The 14,985-nt window shown below is 43.3% G+C and overlaps 1 protein-coding gene across 1 annotated transcript; it reads right to left on the bottom strand.

The window, feature by feature from the left end:
* Nucleotides 1-860: 860 nt before the first annotated feature.
* slc35f6 (solute carrier family 35 member F6) lies at nt 861-9,252 on the bottom strand. Its single transcript, XM_015947466.3, has 6 exons — nt 9,052-9,252; nt 7,169-7,241; nt 3,388-3,559; nt 3,051-3,266; nt 2,842-2,952; nt 861-2,117 (listed from the first exon to the last, which is right to left on the bottom strand). Exons 1-6 carry the CDS (start codon nt 9,126-9,128, stop codon nt 1,648-1,650), a joined length of 1,119 nt encoding a protein of 372 aa, XP_015802952.1. The 5' UTR covers nt 9,129-9,252; the 3' UTR covers nt 861-1,647.
* Between the last annotated feature and the right edge of the window lie 5,733 nt (nt 9,253-14,985).

Here is a 14,985-nt window from a genome sequence, read left to right as displayed (position 1 = left end):
TCAGTGTTCTTTCCATGCTTGGTAGTGTTCACCCAAAGGCTACTTGTGTTTAAGCAATGAATGGTGTGTGTGTGTCATGTGAAAATGTGGCTGTGTTTACCAAATGAAAACATGTGTTCCATTTTGGGAACATGTTACGATATGTGGTGGCAGGATTTTGTTGCAAAGGGAAGCCACGGTTTAGGAATTTGTGTGTTATGTTTGGGGTTTTGTGTGTGCAGTTTTGAAAGAAACGTACAGTTTTGAAAAACGTGTTTTAGCAATCGACAAAAACTGTAAAAATATTTATTATAAGGATTTATTGCTCTATAAAACGGTTCCCTTGTCCAGGAAAGAAAAGAGACAAACAGCAAACCCGCCAAATGTGACATTTTCCTTTATTATCATTTAATTTAATAAACACGTTTTTTCCTGCACACACCTGAGGAAAAGTTCGAATTGCAACAAAAACGTGTGACTTAAAAGCTCCCTTTAGTTTATATATGGCATCTAATACCTTATTTAATATAGTAGGAGCATTACTTTCTTTTGTAAATCATTTAACCCTCTGGAGGCAGGCGTTGCAGATTTGCAACAGTTAAAACCTACCTACCTGGTTACTCCACATACGTTTTTCATGAGCATTTTTCAACTCAGAAGTACCCCTGAAGGACTTTGTAGTTCGTCCTTTTATCAAAACTTATTTTGAGCCTGAGAGGGTTAACAAGATCTGATCTCCTTATAAAAGTCCTAAAACTACATGTCAAAGTTTTTTTCATGTCTGTAATTAAATTACATCCAGCATCTTAATACATATAAGAAAAAAATGGAAAAAAACTCTTAAAAACGGGTAATGCCAAAAAAGTGTGAGTTCTCTCTTTAAGGAAACATAAAATTGGCACAATCATTAGGAGTAAAAAAAAAGATAAAGAAACTACTTCATGAACAAAATGAAGGCTTCAACTGAATGAGAAAAAAAATCCTATTTTTATTTAAAATAGCTATGCAAAAATGTGCACTTTTTTGAGCATAAATTTCAAAACAACCTGCTAAAGTTTTGTTATTAAAACAAAACCGAAACTTAATAATCACTTTAATATCTGAATGATTGATAACTTTTTAGTTTTTTACAGTATTTTAGATTAAAAGTCTCCATTAAGAAAACGTTCTACTCTTATGGAGGAGTTTCGTCTTCTGCCTGCTCGTTTTTCTGGTTAATGTTTTGACATTTAGAGATTTGGAATTTCCTCTCTTGCAGAATGTTAGATGAAAAACTTCCCAAAAACTAGTAACGAGGCACCCTGGCAGAGTTGTGCACATTTACTTTGACTTTTATATAAACGTTTTGGATGAAATATGAAGAAGTGCTAGCCTTAGTGTGGAAGTACCCTGCACAATCAACAAAACTCCTGAGCAATCATTCAGTTTGAATTTAGTAAATTCTTTACATCATTGGGGAGTTTCTGCATTAAAATGAAAGTTTTCAAGCTGGCTAATTTGTTGAGTAAATATGTTAGAAGTGATCTCATTTAACTTGCTGCAAGAAGGAAAACAAGTGCTGTTTCACTTTAACTTGGATTAATTCGAATCTGAGGTAAACAAAAAAAAAAATGAATAAAAGACGAGTAAAACATCCTAAAAAAGTGAACTTTCACTGTGATTTGAGTTTTATGTGTCTTCACTGGCCAGCAGCCTATCTCTCTCTCCTGAGCTGCTCTCCTCCTCCAAGTCCATCCTCTGAGCGCACCACGGTATCCTGGCCAGCAGGGGGCGATGCAGCCCGTTGTAGAGCGCTGTCCCGAGCAGCAGGACCAAGAACCCCAGAACCTGCAGGCCTTGGAACTCCTCCCAACCCAGAGCCAGGCTCACCACCCAGATGACCAGCGTCCGCAGGCTATCCAGCACCATGCGGGTGGTGGCGCTGATCTCCTTGGTGACGCTGATCCCGGCGAAGTTGAAGAAGGCGATGCTGACCGTGTTTCCCAGCAGGGCGAGCAGAATGAGCGGCTTGTATCCGATCTGACAGAAGGCGTCCAAGGCGTCCTCCAGGACGTGGCGGGGGTTGTTGCTGAAGTTACCGACGTAGATGAAGTACATGGGGAAGAGGAGGAGCGTCAGGACAATGAAACCAAACAATCCTGCAATAGAAAAGAGTCGGATTTAGAAATCAGATGATCAGCGATGATAAACCTTTTATCAGCGGCTTCTCAAGCAGCTGTGTGAACACTCAGATCAGTTTGTGAAGCAGCTCTAACTGATTTGTTCTGACCTGATAAAGCTGCAAACAGCCTGTTTACACGCTGCTACAGGACACCTTTATCATGTGTTTGCTGAAAATCTCTCACTTTCTATTTGACTTCTATCCACCAGGGGTGGAAATATTTGTCTTCTAAGCCAGTCACACCACAATAACCTGTTTGCTGCACACTTCATCTGCAGTAAATGCTTTTATCTTGATCAGACCTGAAACAAGTGAGAATTAGATAAATGAGCGACCACATCAGATAACCCGCAGCCTGCAAAACAGAAAGAAACCAAATCAAGAGCTAAAATGCTCTGCGATGCTGACCTTAAAAGTCAGGCTGCTTGCAGAACTCATCAAATAAAGCTTCAAAAACTATCTAAATAATGACCTTTGATAAATCTATAATTTACTGCTTTTATTTTGCAGTCTTATGGAAAGTTTCAACATTGTGCAACGATAAACAAAAGGTCAAACAGGTGATAGAGGTCAGTAATGCCTTTAACATAGACCTTTGCAGTCCTCATCATTGAATTCCTTTAACACTGTATGTTCAGAATGTTTATTTTGCTGTTTACGAGTCACAAAGTCGCTCGCCATCAAAGGAGCTGCAGACGCACCTTCAGTTCCAACCGCCCGCAGAGGATGGACGTCGTGTTTGTAGACAAACTTTTCCTCCAGAACCATCTGCACTGAAGCGATGATCTGAGCCATGATGATCAGGAGGTCACCTGCACAGCAGAACAGAGTCATTATTGTAATCTCAGACTACAGATGGCTCTCTGCCGTTTGGAAGTTTATTCTAAAGCAAAAGATGAACTTCTCCCACCGGTGATGATGTCACTGAGCCTGTGAGAGTCGTCTTTGTGGCCGTTTAGGAAGTCAGCGAGTCCCACAATCACCAGACCCAGGATGGTGATGAATATGCCCACCCACTGGCTGGGCGATAACCGGCGCCCCAGAAAAGCCACAGAAAGAAGACCGGTGAAGATGATGACGGCTCCGCGAAGCATCTGGAAGCTGGAGGCGCTCGTCATGTTGAGGGCTGGAATGTTGGAGGGTGATTTTTCAGATTAGAACATCCTGGAGTTTAATTAAAGCTTTAAGTGTTTAGAAGTGAAATGCTTGTGTCCATAACCTGACGCTCTAGGGCTCTGGTCACTTACCAACATACATGATGGAAGTGGCCAACATGTCGCACATTGCAGGAGGGAAGAACAGGAGAGGGTTGAAGCTCTGGCCCGGGTTCATCTGGGGTTCTGGTCTCCGTCTGTCATAATGAAGCAAGATGTAGAAGACCACAAGGCAGCTGAACTCACCAAGGAACATCCCCACAGCCTGGACAGCAAACCAGAGCAAAGAGACTCAGAGCAGGACGGTTGGAGGAAGATACTAACTCTAATCACTCAATCCAATTTAATTTATACGACTTCCTACAAACTTTAGAAACACCCCAAAGTGCTGAACATCACACCAATAACACAAATAAAATAGTAAAGGGCAGACATCACGTCTGTGATGTCACACATCCAAGATCCCACCGCCAGCAGATCCGTCTGGGAGACACAGACACAGACCATGACAGTACCCCCCCCCCCCCCCCCCCCCCCCAAGGGGTGGATACCAGATGCCAAAACACGAACAAAACATAACAAGCAAAAGACAAGACAAAACAGGACACGAGACACCAGAGGAAGGGAGAGGGGGGGACCAAACAAAAACAGCCCAAAAGGGCGGGCAAGGAGGGAACAGGAGACCCAGGGACTGGGAACCAGGGAAAGCAGGAGACTCTGGGGGGGCCGGCGATGGGGAGACAGGAGCCGGGCACAGGGAACTCTGGGGGGCCGGCGATGGGGAGACAGGAGCCGGACACAGGGAACTCAGGGGGTCCGGCGACAGGGAGACAGGAGTTGGGAACAGGGAAGTCTAGGGCTTGGGAATGCCGGAGGAAGAGGACGAGGAAGGGACCTTGGAGGAAGCGGACGAGGAAGGGACCTTGGAGGAAGAGGATGAGGAAGGGACCTTGGAGGAGGAGGACGAGGAAAGGACTCAGGTAACGGGGACACATGGGACTCTGGGGACTCAGGAGACTGGGACACATGGGACTCTGGGGACTCAGGAGACTGGGACACATGGGACTCTGGGGGCTCAGGAGACTGGGACACATGGGACTCTTGAGACTGGAACACATGAAACACTGGAGACAGGAACGTAGACTCTGGAGACAGGGATGTAGACTCTTGTGGGGACACTGGAGACAATGGAGATAGGGACGTAGACTCTTGTGGGGACACTGGGGACACTGGAGACGGGGACGTTGACTCTTGTGGGGACACTGGAGGCGGGACGTAGACTCTTGTGGGGACACTGGGGACATTGGAGATGGGGACGTAGACTCTTGTGGGGACTCAGGACACTGGAGACGGGGACTCAGGGCACTGGAGATAGGGACACTGGAGACGTAGACTCTGCAGGTGGCGGCTCAGGAGACGAAGACACTACAGGAGGCGGCTCGGGAGACGAAGACACTGCAGGTGACTACTGCAGGCTGGAACGTAGACTCTGGAGGCATCGACCCTTGAACTGGAGGCGTCGACCCTTGGAATGGAGGCGTCGACCCTTGGACTGGAGGCATCGACCCTTGGACTGGAGGCATCAACCCTTGGACTGGAGGCATTGACCCTTGGACTGGAGGCGTCGACCCTTGGTTTGGAGGCGTTGACCCTTGGACTGGAGGCGTTGACCCTTGGACTGGAGGCGTCGACCCTTGGACTGGAGGCGTCGGACTGGGCGGAGCCTTGTAGAAAGGCTGGACCGGAACCTCGTGGACAGGCTTGGGCGGAGCCTCTTGGACGGGCTGGATCGGAGCCTCGTGGACGGGCTAGACCGGAGCCTCTTGGACGGGCTGGACCGGAACCTCTTGGATGGGCTGGACCGGACTGGGCGGAGCGACTTCTGGATCCATCGCCGGAACGGGGTACGGAGATGGCAGATGGAGCTCAGACGTGGGTCGCAGAGCAGGGGCCTCTTGGTTAGGCGGCTCAACTCTGGCCTCAGACGGATTCATGAGTCTTGGCTTGGGCTGCAGAGCAGGGGCCTCTTGGTTAGGCGGCACAACTCTGGCCTTGGATGACTGTATGAGTTCTGGCTTGGGCTGCAGAGCAGGGGCCTCTTGGTCAGGCGGCACAACTCTGGCCTTAGATGACTGCAAAGCTGAAATGGAGATCCAAAAACACTAGAAAACTCAGGAGACACTGGAAGCACTAGAAACACTAGAGAACACACGAGAAGAGTATGACAGAAGCACAATGGACCGACACAAAACCGAGACAAGGACAGGGTTTTATACACTGGGGTTGGAGTGATAGGAGACGAGGAGCAGGTGTGTGGGGAACAGGTGAAAACAATAACCGAGAGGAGGAGCAGAAAGGAGCAGGGGAGGACACCAGACCTGACTGGGGAAGGACACACACACACACACACACACACACACACACACACACACACACACACACACACACACACACACACACACAGACACACACACACCGGGGGAAGGAGACACACACACACACGCACACACACACGCACACACACACACACACACACACACACAACTGAAATAAAAGACCTATAGAAACTATGGCGGGGAGACTAAGAGACATGAAGAAAACCAGGAGGGAGCTGGGGACAAAAAGGGCTGGAGCTACAAGGACACAGAACGTGAAGAGACACCTGGAGGGGCTGGGGATGACTGAAGGAACACAGGACCTGGGAGGAATGATCTGGAGGGCTGCAAACAGGAGACACATGAAGAACACAAAGACACATAAATGAGACGAAGACAAAGGACACATAAGGGCGCTAGGAGATACAAAAGGAGAACCTAGAGAGGGATCGAGAACACAAGGGAACACATGAGGAGAGACGCAGACGCAGACCAGGACAGCGTCTGACTGGAGGGCAAGGAGACAGCGCCTGCCCGTATCTGTCAGTTGTTAATAAACATGGCTAGATAGCAGCAAAATAAAAACTATCACCATGGTTAACACATGTAGCACTGTAGGCTGCACAAACAGACAAAATAAGGACAGTAACATTAAATATAACTGAGAAAACACACTGAAACAATGGTTAACAGCCATAAAGAGAGCTTGTCAGAGCCAAAGTCTGATGACAGAATAAAAAAGTTAAGTATCTGCTCCACATGTCAGGTTATAACCATCGAATGACTTGTATGTCTTTGTAACCAGGTTAAATTTGTTTCTTTTCATTTAATTACACAAAATGTGTTCTGTATTTGGAGCAGGCAGCCTCTAATGTCATTGGTTTTGTGTTTACTGAGCTTGTCAGGTATGTCAAATGCCCATCCATCACTTTCGGCCTCTGATCTGGGGTCGGGTCGCGGGGGCACCAGCCAAAGCATCCCAAGGCGTTCCCTGACCAACCAAGAGACGTGGTCCCTCCAGCGTAGGTCTTCTCCTGGTTGGAAGTGCCCGGAAAACCTCACCAGGGAGGCGTCCAGGAGGCATCCTAACCAGATGCCCGAGCCACCTCAACTGGCTCTTCTCAATGTGGAGGAGCAGCAGGTCTACACCGAGCTCCTTCCAGATGACCAAACTTCTCACCCTATCTCTAAGGGAGAGCCTAGCCACCCTGCGGAGCCAATACTGAAAAGGCTCCATCTCCTCGCGACTTCAGTTTGAACAGTTGGACAACCATGAACTCTAGCTCAGCAGAGCAAAGAGAGCGAGATGGAAATGCCTGTGTACGACAATGCAGCTAGATATGTGAGGGCATTGCCCTGCAGGGCCCTAAACACGTGCAGGAGTAGCTTAATTCGACAGAAATGACATGCTCCCTTTTCCTTTGTCCCGCTCGACAAAAAAGAACAACAAAAAAAGTCATTCTAACTTTTAGTTCTTTGTCCAGAGTTTCTTACTGTACCTGTACAAATGGATGTGAGAAGTCGTGTTCAGGCCCATCATGGCAGCCCTTAGCTGAGAACATATCAGCCCATCTGTGACACAAAGACACAAAAAATCAACTTAATAATCTAAATTTCAAACAAGAAATGTTAGTGACCACCTCATTTCAGCTTAAGAAATGCAAAAAAAAATAAACAACATACTGATATTTTGTGATGTTTTGGACATTTGAACAGAAAACGTGTGCATAAATAGTTATAAATGTGTCATGTAGATGATTTCTGCTCCTCCATTTTAAAAGCTCTTCACTGCTCCTTCACACGAGACCAGCCCAGTCAGGCTGAAGGATGATGATGTTGCATTTTACTTGTGTGGTCAGAGTGCTTGTGTCTGCAGAACATAGCCTCGACGGTCAAAAGGAAGCATGACTGACATCATGTGAGGTTCCTGTCTTCATGTCAGTCAAGTTTGAGCTCATCAAGTAACAGAGGAAAGCACAAGAGGGTCTGAGTGCTTTTGAATCAATATCTTAAATCTGCACCAAAATGCTGGAAAGGAAAATATGAAAGCAGCACTGAAAACTGATATGAGGAGGCTCTGCAGCAGGTGACACATCATGTGACTGCAGTGAAACTTCACCTGCTTGTTGCAAACAATACTGTTTCAGCAACATGACGCAGCACGCTTTTCTGACACATTAGCACACACACGCACTGAGATTTTTAGTTAATGCGAGTGTTATTACAAGACAGCCACAAACGGAAAGAGAAGTGAGTCAGACATACAGGAGAGAGCTGACTTTTCAAAAATAATGAAGAAGTTAAAAAAGTTTATTGTTGTGTTTCAGTAAAGCCACTTAGAGTGAATGGCAGGACATCTAAATCTAACATTCAAATAACTGTTTTAACTATTTAGCTGATAAAGAACCCGTCAGACACAAATAAGCTCCTGATGTAAAAGATAGCATTTCACAGTCAGTTTCTCAGTAAATTATCTTCTTTAGTTTCATGTAAAACAAATTTAATTGAATCCCCTCCTCTCACACCCTAGACATCAAACCACATCATAGAGTTATACCAGTAAATGTCTGAGGATAAAAACCTCAGAACAAAACAACCAAGTCAAATGCTAGAAAGATACTTATTTCCAGGAATCAACATATTTTTCTTATAATAAATAAAGAATTGTGTCATCACTATAGAAACTGTTGATGAGTCAGCAGGTTAAAACTAAAGGGAGACAGCTGAATGATTAACTAAAACCCGGGATCGGTAAATGGCAGCACCTGCAGCTCAGAGGTCTTTTATAAATGGGTTATCTCTTTTATTTTACGTTATTCTTCCTTTAATTTATCATCTCTGTAGATTAGTTCAAATAGCATTCACTGTGAAATCCAGACTCAATATACTGTTTCGTAAAGACAAAATACTTAATCATAACATAAGATTAATTGCTGGCAATAATATGAAACAAAAATAAACAGATCGGGAATGTGAAAAATCGTGAATTTACTCAAAAATGTTCACATGATTTTCATTTATAGCACAGAGTCAGTAATACACCAAAACTTTACCTTAAATTCAATTTTATTTGTATGGTGTAAATATTTTTCCGCTTTAGGTTGCCCTAAATAAAACAGGTGTTAATACGTTTCATAACTAAAATGCAACCAGGTGTTTAGTCTAAAAACGCACCAGCTAATGCTAGCAGCTAGCTGAAACACAGATTTTATAACGTAACAAACACGTAATAAACACGTATTAACATTCATTTACTAAGCGCTGCATGTAAAGCTTTCAGCCGTTTTCAGTCCACTTTCGCTTTGCATGTGTGTCCGTGAACTGTAGCTACAACTAATTATAAACACCTGACACAAAGGAAAACATCAATAAATTCACTCACTTAGCCGATAATGTGTTGATGGAGCCAGTTGTGAGCATTAACCCCGCAAGGAACAGTTGGTATCGTGTCCAAGCCATGCTGGAAAAGTGAAACAAACCAGGAAAGGACAAAAAAGATTTGCTCTCCTTTAGACGGAGTTAACATGTGTTGTTTATCCTCCCGCTTTTCCGCTGAATGTCTCTGTCCGTGAACACCACATGACAGCTCATAGTCAGCTGACCCGCATCCTGATGCGTTCAATAACATCCGGAGATATTACAAACTGTACTGCAATCTTCCTGTTTCTAGAATATCCTGAAGGATGATTTAAGTTATATATATATATATATATATATATATATATGTATATATATATATATATATATATATACATATATATATATATATATATATATATATATATATATATATATATATATATATATATATATATATATATATATATATATATATATATATATATATATATATACTCTCATTAAAGTACTCCGGCTTCCTCCCACAGTCCAAAAACATGACTGTCAGGTTCAAGGACGTAATTTTCACTTTAGAAGTGGGGGGGACACGGGGGGGGGGGGGGTATCTTTACAATATGTTCTAATAGGAAACAGGCTTCAACACAAACGGTTGCTTTCCACTTGGTCCTAGAGCTCAACCAGTGTGAATTTAATATAGCGTAATATTGTTTTTGGATGGTAAAAAGTGCAGGGGTCAAAACTTGACTTTGGAAAAAGTGGGGGGGACATGTCCCCCCTGTCCCCCCCAAAAATTACGTCCATGGTCAGGTTGATTGGTTTCTCTAAAATTGTCCTTAGGTGTGAGCGTGTGCATGGTTGTTCGTCTTGTGTGTCTTTATGTTGCCCTGTGATGGACTGCAATCTGTCGATGGTGTACCCCGCCTGCTTGCCCAAAAACAGCCAGAGATAGGTCCCAGCCCCCTGCAACCCTGCGTGGATAAGCGGGTATAGAAAATGGATGGAGGAATGTTTAAAGGTGTGGGAAACTCATTTAATCAATTCATTTGCAGTGGACTTGCAAAGAGACTCTGGCAGGAATGAATGCCTTGCAAGCTGTCCTTGGGGCAAAAAATGCCCAGAATTGCCTGGAGCAGATGGTGGCAGCAGACATCTGGATTTGGAGTCTTATTCCCTGATATTTGGACATCCCTCCTCACATGGACGTAATTTTTTTTGGGGGGGGGGGGGGGGTATGTCCCCCCCACTTTTTCCAAAGTCAAGTGTTGACCCCTGCACTTTTTACCATCCAAAAACAATATTATGCTATATTAAATTGACAATGGTTGAGCTCGAGGACCAAGCAGAAAACAACCTTTTGTGTTGAAGCCTGTTTCACATTAGAGCATACTGTAAAGACCCCCCCCCCCCCCCCCGTGTCCCCCCCTCCACTTCTAAAGTGAAAATTACGTCCATGCCGCCTCAGATTACTAATAGCAATGCAACTCTACCACTGAGTTGCAACACTGATGTTTTATCTCCCCCAAAAACACAGGATTGGGTGAGTTTTTCTGTGTGGTGGAGTTGCCAATGCTAACTTTTAGCTTCTGCTAGTCGGGACGTCCTCTGCTGTTTCCTGGATGTTAAAACAACAACAGCCTTCCCTGCCAGGAATCCAGATGGGTGAGTCCATGAATGTTAAGTGACAGTGTGACATTTATAGATCCCTCAGGATTTTAAAATCCTAAACTTTCATTATATTCTCTATCAGCAGCGAATGCAGGAGATAGGTGTAGGAGACTATTTTCGTGCTCAACCTGTATGAAAAACTCACAGTGACTGATTATAATCAGAAATAATCAATAAATAATGCTTTTTTTCAGTGCACCTAAACTCCTAAAACTTTTGAGTTTGTAACTGATGTCAGCCTCTTAAAGCTAATGATTGTGGGTATTTTCACATTCCCAACTTTGAGAGATTTAATAGTAAAAAGATGCTAAATGTCGAAAATATTCAAAGTTGGCTTTACAGCTTCTGTGTGGCTTTTTAAAAACCCATGCAATTAAATGAGTTTGAAGTTTAAATTGATCGGGAGGCATCGTTGTTGTTCAACAGCAGGTGGAGTCAAAGACTAGAGGATGACGGAGGTCTAAAAGTGGCACCACAGTCCTGTCTCTGTTATGTGGCCTCATACGGCTTAAAATTAGAACACAAAGTCTACTTTCCACGAGGACAGCGTTTCTTATTAGGTCAGTCTGTGACTTTCCAATTCCAATTCCAATTTTATTTATAAAGAGCATTCAACAAGGCATTACAACCAAACAAGGCGCTGTACACTAAAAATGTTGGTTAATTAAACCGGCGTTATACAATCATGTCGAACACAGATAAAAGATAAAAAGGAAATACAACAAAATTCCCAAAACTAACAGCTAAAAATCAATAAAACACAGGGAGAATAAAAAATTAGAAAAACATTTAAAAAAAGAACCTCAATAATACTGAAGTTGATATTGTGAATTCCATTTTTAAACAATGTAGTTGTAAGTGAGGTTCATAATTATGTGGTATACGCTAACACGTAAAAAAATTAGTCGACTTCATTAAAAAATCATTTTGAATGAAATCTGAGTGCCACAACGTGTCACCCGTTCAACGTATTCCAACAACTCCACATTTTAACCAGTAGCTATTTTAATCCACCATCGGGAAATTTGGATCTCACACTGAGTTCTATCCTTGCTGCAGAGATATTTTCAGCTTTCACGCCTCTGGTGTTGGAGGGTGCTAAAAACAATTCTTGGTGATTTTCGTGACACTTTATGGGCACAAGAAATCATGTGCTCAGTAACTCCCTGTGAAGTGTCTCATCTCTTCATTTGCTTAGCCTCTTGGCTCCTTTGAAATAGCATCTGACCATCATGCTCAAAAGCTGCAACAAATGCAAGGAAATAAAGGGAGATATTGTTGTTACAGCCAGAAATCTATTAAAATACAGGCATGATAGAAATCACAAAGTGTTGTATTCATAAGAACAAATTAAATTGTTTCTTTTGAACTTGCTTATATGCTCTCATTAAATGGATTGAACTAAACAGCGAATATAACTGATAGAACTGGGAATATGTGTGAAGAGATTATAAATGAAGATGTCCTTAAAGAGACGTTCTGACACACAAAGCTGTCGTGCAGAGAATAGGAGAGCCCAGTCACATTATTATTTCATGTCAACCAGCATGGACACGTTCGATTGACAGCCAGTCTCCAGTGGTGAGGGGTCATGGGAAGGGAAAGGTGGTGGGAGAGCCTCTAATGTGAGACCACAGAAAAGGTCACATGGCAGGGGTCAGCTGAGCAGAGAGACGAGAGTTCAAAGCATCATGGGAAAACCCGCCTTCTCTCTTGTTTTAATGTAAACTGAGCGCTGCACATATTTATTAATGATCATCACGGACATGTGCAAAACCCTGTTTTTCGCTTTGATTCTGAGAATGAAGAACGTGTCGGTGCTGTGGTGCTTGACGACTTCCTGCTATCAAATAAGCAGAGCAACAAAATCAACAGGAAACCTGATTCCCTGCTGGTTTTTGTACAGAGACTACTTCTGGCAATATGGATCTGCAATAAAAAAAATGTGATGAGAACTAAACTGCTGAAACCCCCAAATAATTTTAATGGCTTATTAAACAAAAAATATAAAACACATGATGTCTGATGATTTATGCTATGTGTAAGTAATTTGACTTCCTGTTGTCATACTTTGATGTGTGGGTTGTTGAATTGAGCAAAAAGAGAAGAGTGAACCTCCGAGGCATGAAACACTAAGATGTTGTTTCCTGACAAGAAAGAAATCTGTGTCATAAATGTAGAATGTGTGCTTCAGACTTCCACTTTAAAAACATCTGGGTAAAAAATTCTCAATAAATTGCATATTCTTCACATTAGCTTTAGAAATTCTGCATTTTTAACAGAAAACAATAAACTAACAGGAAACACTTTTGTTTATGAAGCTTTGCATGTGGACGGTTATTGATGTGTCATTTTCACACTTTAAAGCAACACAGAGCAGTGTCCTCCACTCTACTGGTTGAAAGTTGAATTACGACTGTTGTAAACTACCCTGCTGTGGCTAGCACTAAAACGGAGCTAACTCTGTCATGAGCCAACTAATACTAATAAACCAAACTAAAAAGGTCCACACTGTTGGACAAAAAGTATTATTACTTACAAGTCCAGTAGCAACAAAGCCAGGTCACCATCAGTCTATGACTTTGTAGCCTCCTTTAGCTCCCTCAAGCTAGTGTAGGCCGCGCCGATTTTCACTCTGGTTTTATCTTTTGCTTTGCCTCCAAAGACATTACTCTTTTAGTTTTACTTCCAGGTTTCACCATGATGACAACAGAAAAAGCAACCTTTTTCCTTTTCTTCTTCTTGTGGTTTTTATTGATGATAGGCAAACAGAAATGCTAGCCACTATACAGCTAACAGCCATAAAGCAAGTAAGGAGCACCCCCTAGGACACCTATCCACTCCACAAACGTGTGTGTGTGTTTTGGTCAGTAGAAGGCTGCAGAGGGGTGTCAAATATGAAACTGGTCAAGTTTTTAACTGAACAATCACTGAGATCAATGTTAAAGCTTTACCTTAAAGTTTAAAAAACTATCTAGCATTCCTTTAACCAAAGATGCTCCCATCAGCTCTTTGTGGTTGAATTGTATGTTTTCCCACTAAGGTCGTCACAGCGGAAGCTTTATTAATTAAACTAAAATAACTGATTTGCACCAACATCCAAAAGAAAAGATGTTATCTTTTCTGTTTACAATATAGTTAAAATGACCTTCTGGTGTGCTTTATTACTCCCAGCAGAGACGTCCGACTGAAGAGCCACAGAGCCATGATGTAAATATCCATCCATCCATCCATTGTCTGAACCCGCTTGTCCATGTAGGGTCGCAGGGGGGCTGGTGCCTAACTCCAGCGGTCAACGGGCAATCAGGCGGGGTACACCCTGGACAGAGAGCCAGTCCATCGCAGGACAACAGAGAGACACACAGGACAAACAATCATGCACACACACACACACACACACACACACACACACACACACACACACACACACACACCTAAGGACAATTTTATACAACCAATCAACCTAACAGTCTGTGGGAGGAAGCCGGAGTACCACGCATGCACAGGGCAAACTCCATGCAGAAAGACCCCAGGCCAGGAAGCGAACCCAGGACCGTCTTGCTGCAAGGCAACAGCTCCAACCACTGCTCCACCGCGCAGCCCTGACCTAAATATTATTATTATAAAGGATGATATGCTCTACAATGCTGGCTGTTACTCAGTGAAAAGCTGCTATTTACAGCTGACACCTGTTTGAAAGCTGCATTGATCTCCAGGTCATTTAGTCACACAAGACATCAGCACAAGACGGGAGTTGATGGAGCAGATAAACGCTGCCCCTTCTGGAATTCGTTCTAGGCCTCCAAACAAAGCTCCTCCTAGAAGAAAGAGCTGTAAACACCAGCCTGTGTGTACATCTGCACAGCTGAAGACGTGCAGGATGTGGTGACATGGAAAGTAACACTACATTAGTAACGGCTGTTACCACTGGAAAACTTGTTCCTGCAAAGTCTTTCACTTCCTGGAAAGATGGAAAGAACATCAGCTGGAGAATGTCTGCATGGACTGGGGGCACTGGGAGGAAAAGTCAGGAGTTTGTATCTCTTCTGCTGATCAGAACATGCAGAAATTGTCATGGCAGTAGCTAAAAATACAGCTGCTGGATGACTTAAATATAAGAAACTGCATGCTCCAAGCATGTTTAATGGAAAAACAAAAGATGTAGTGTGATATTTCAATATTGCAGCTGTTTGTAAAATCTAAACTATTTTAACAACCCAGTTAACTCTGATAGTTTAACATCAGTCAATGAAATGTGTCACAGCTGCTTCAGTCCTGCTTATATAAGACC

The sequence above is a fragment of the Nothobranchius furzeri genome, chromosome 2 (genome assembly GCF_043380555.1).
Source record: "Nothobranchius furzeri strain GRZ-AD chromosome 2, NfurGRZ-RIMD1, whole genome shotgun sequence".
Classification (NCBI taxonomy): domain Eukaryota; kingdom Metazoa; phylum Chordata; class Actinopteri; order Cyprinodontiformes; family Nothobranchiidae; genus Nothobranchius; species Nothobranchius furzeri.
This window is presented reverse-complemented; position numbering and strand designations above follow the sequence as displayed.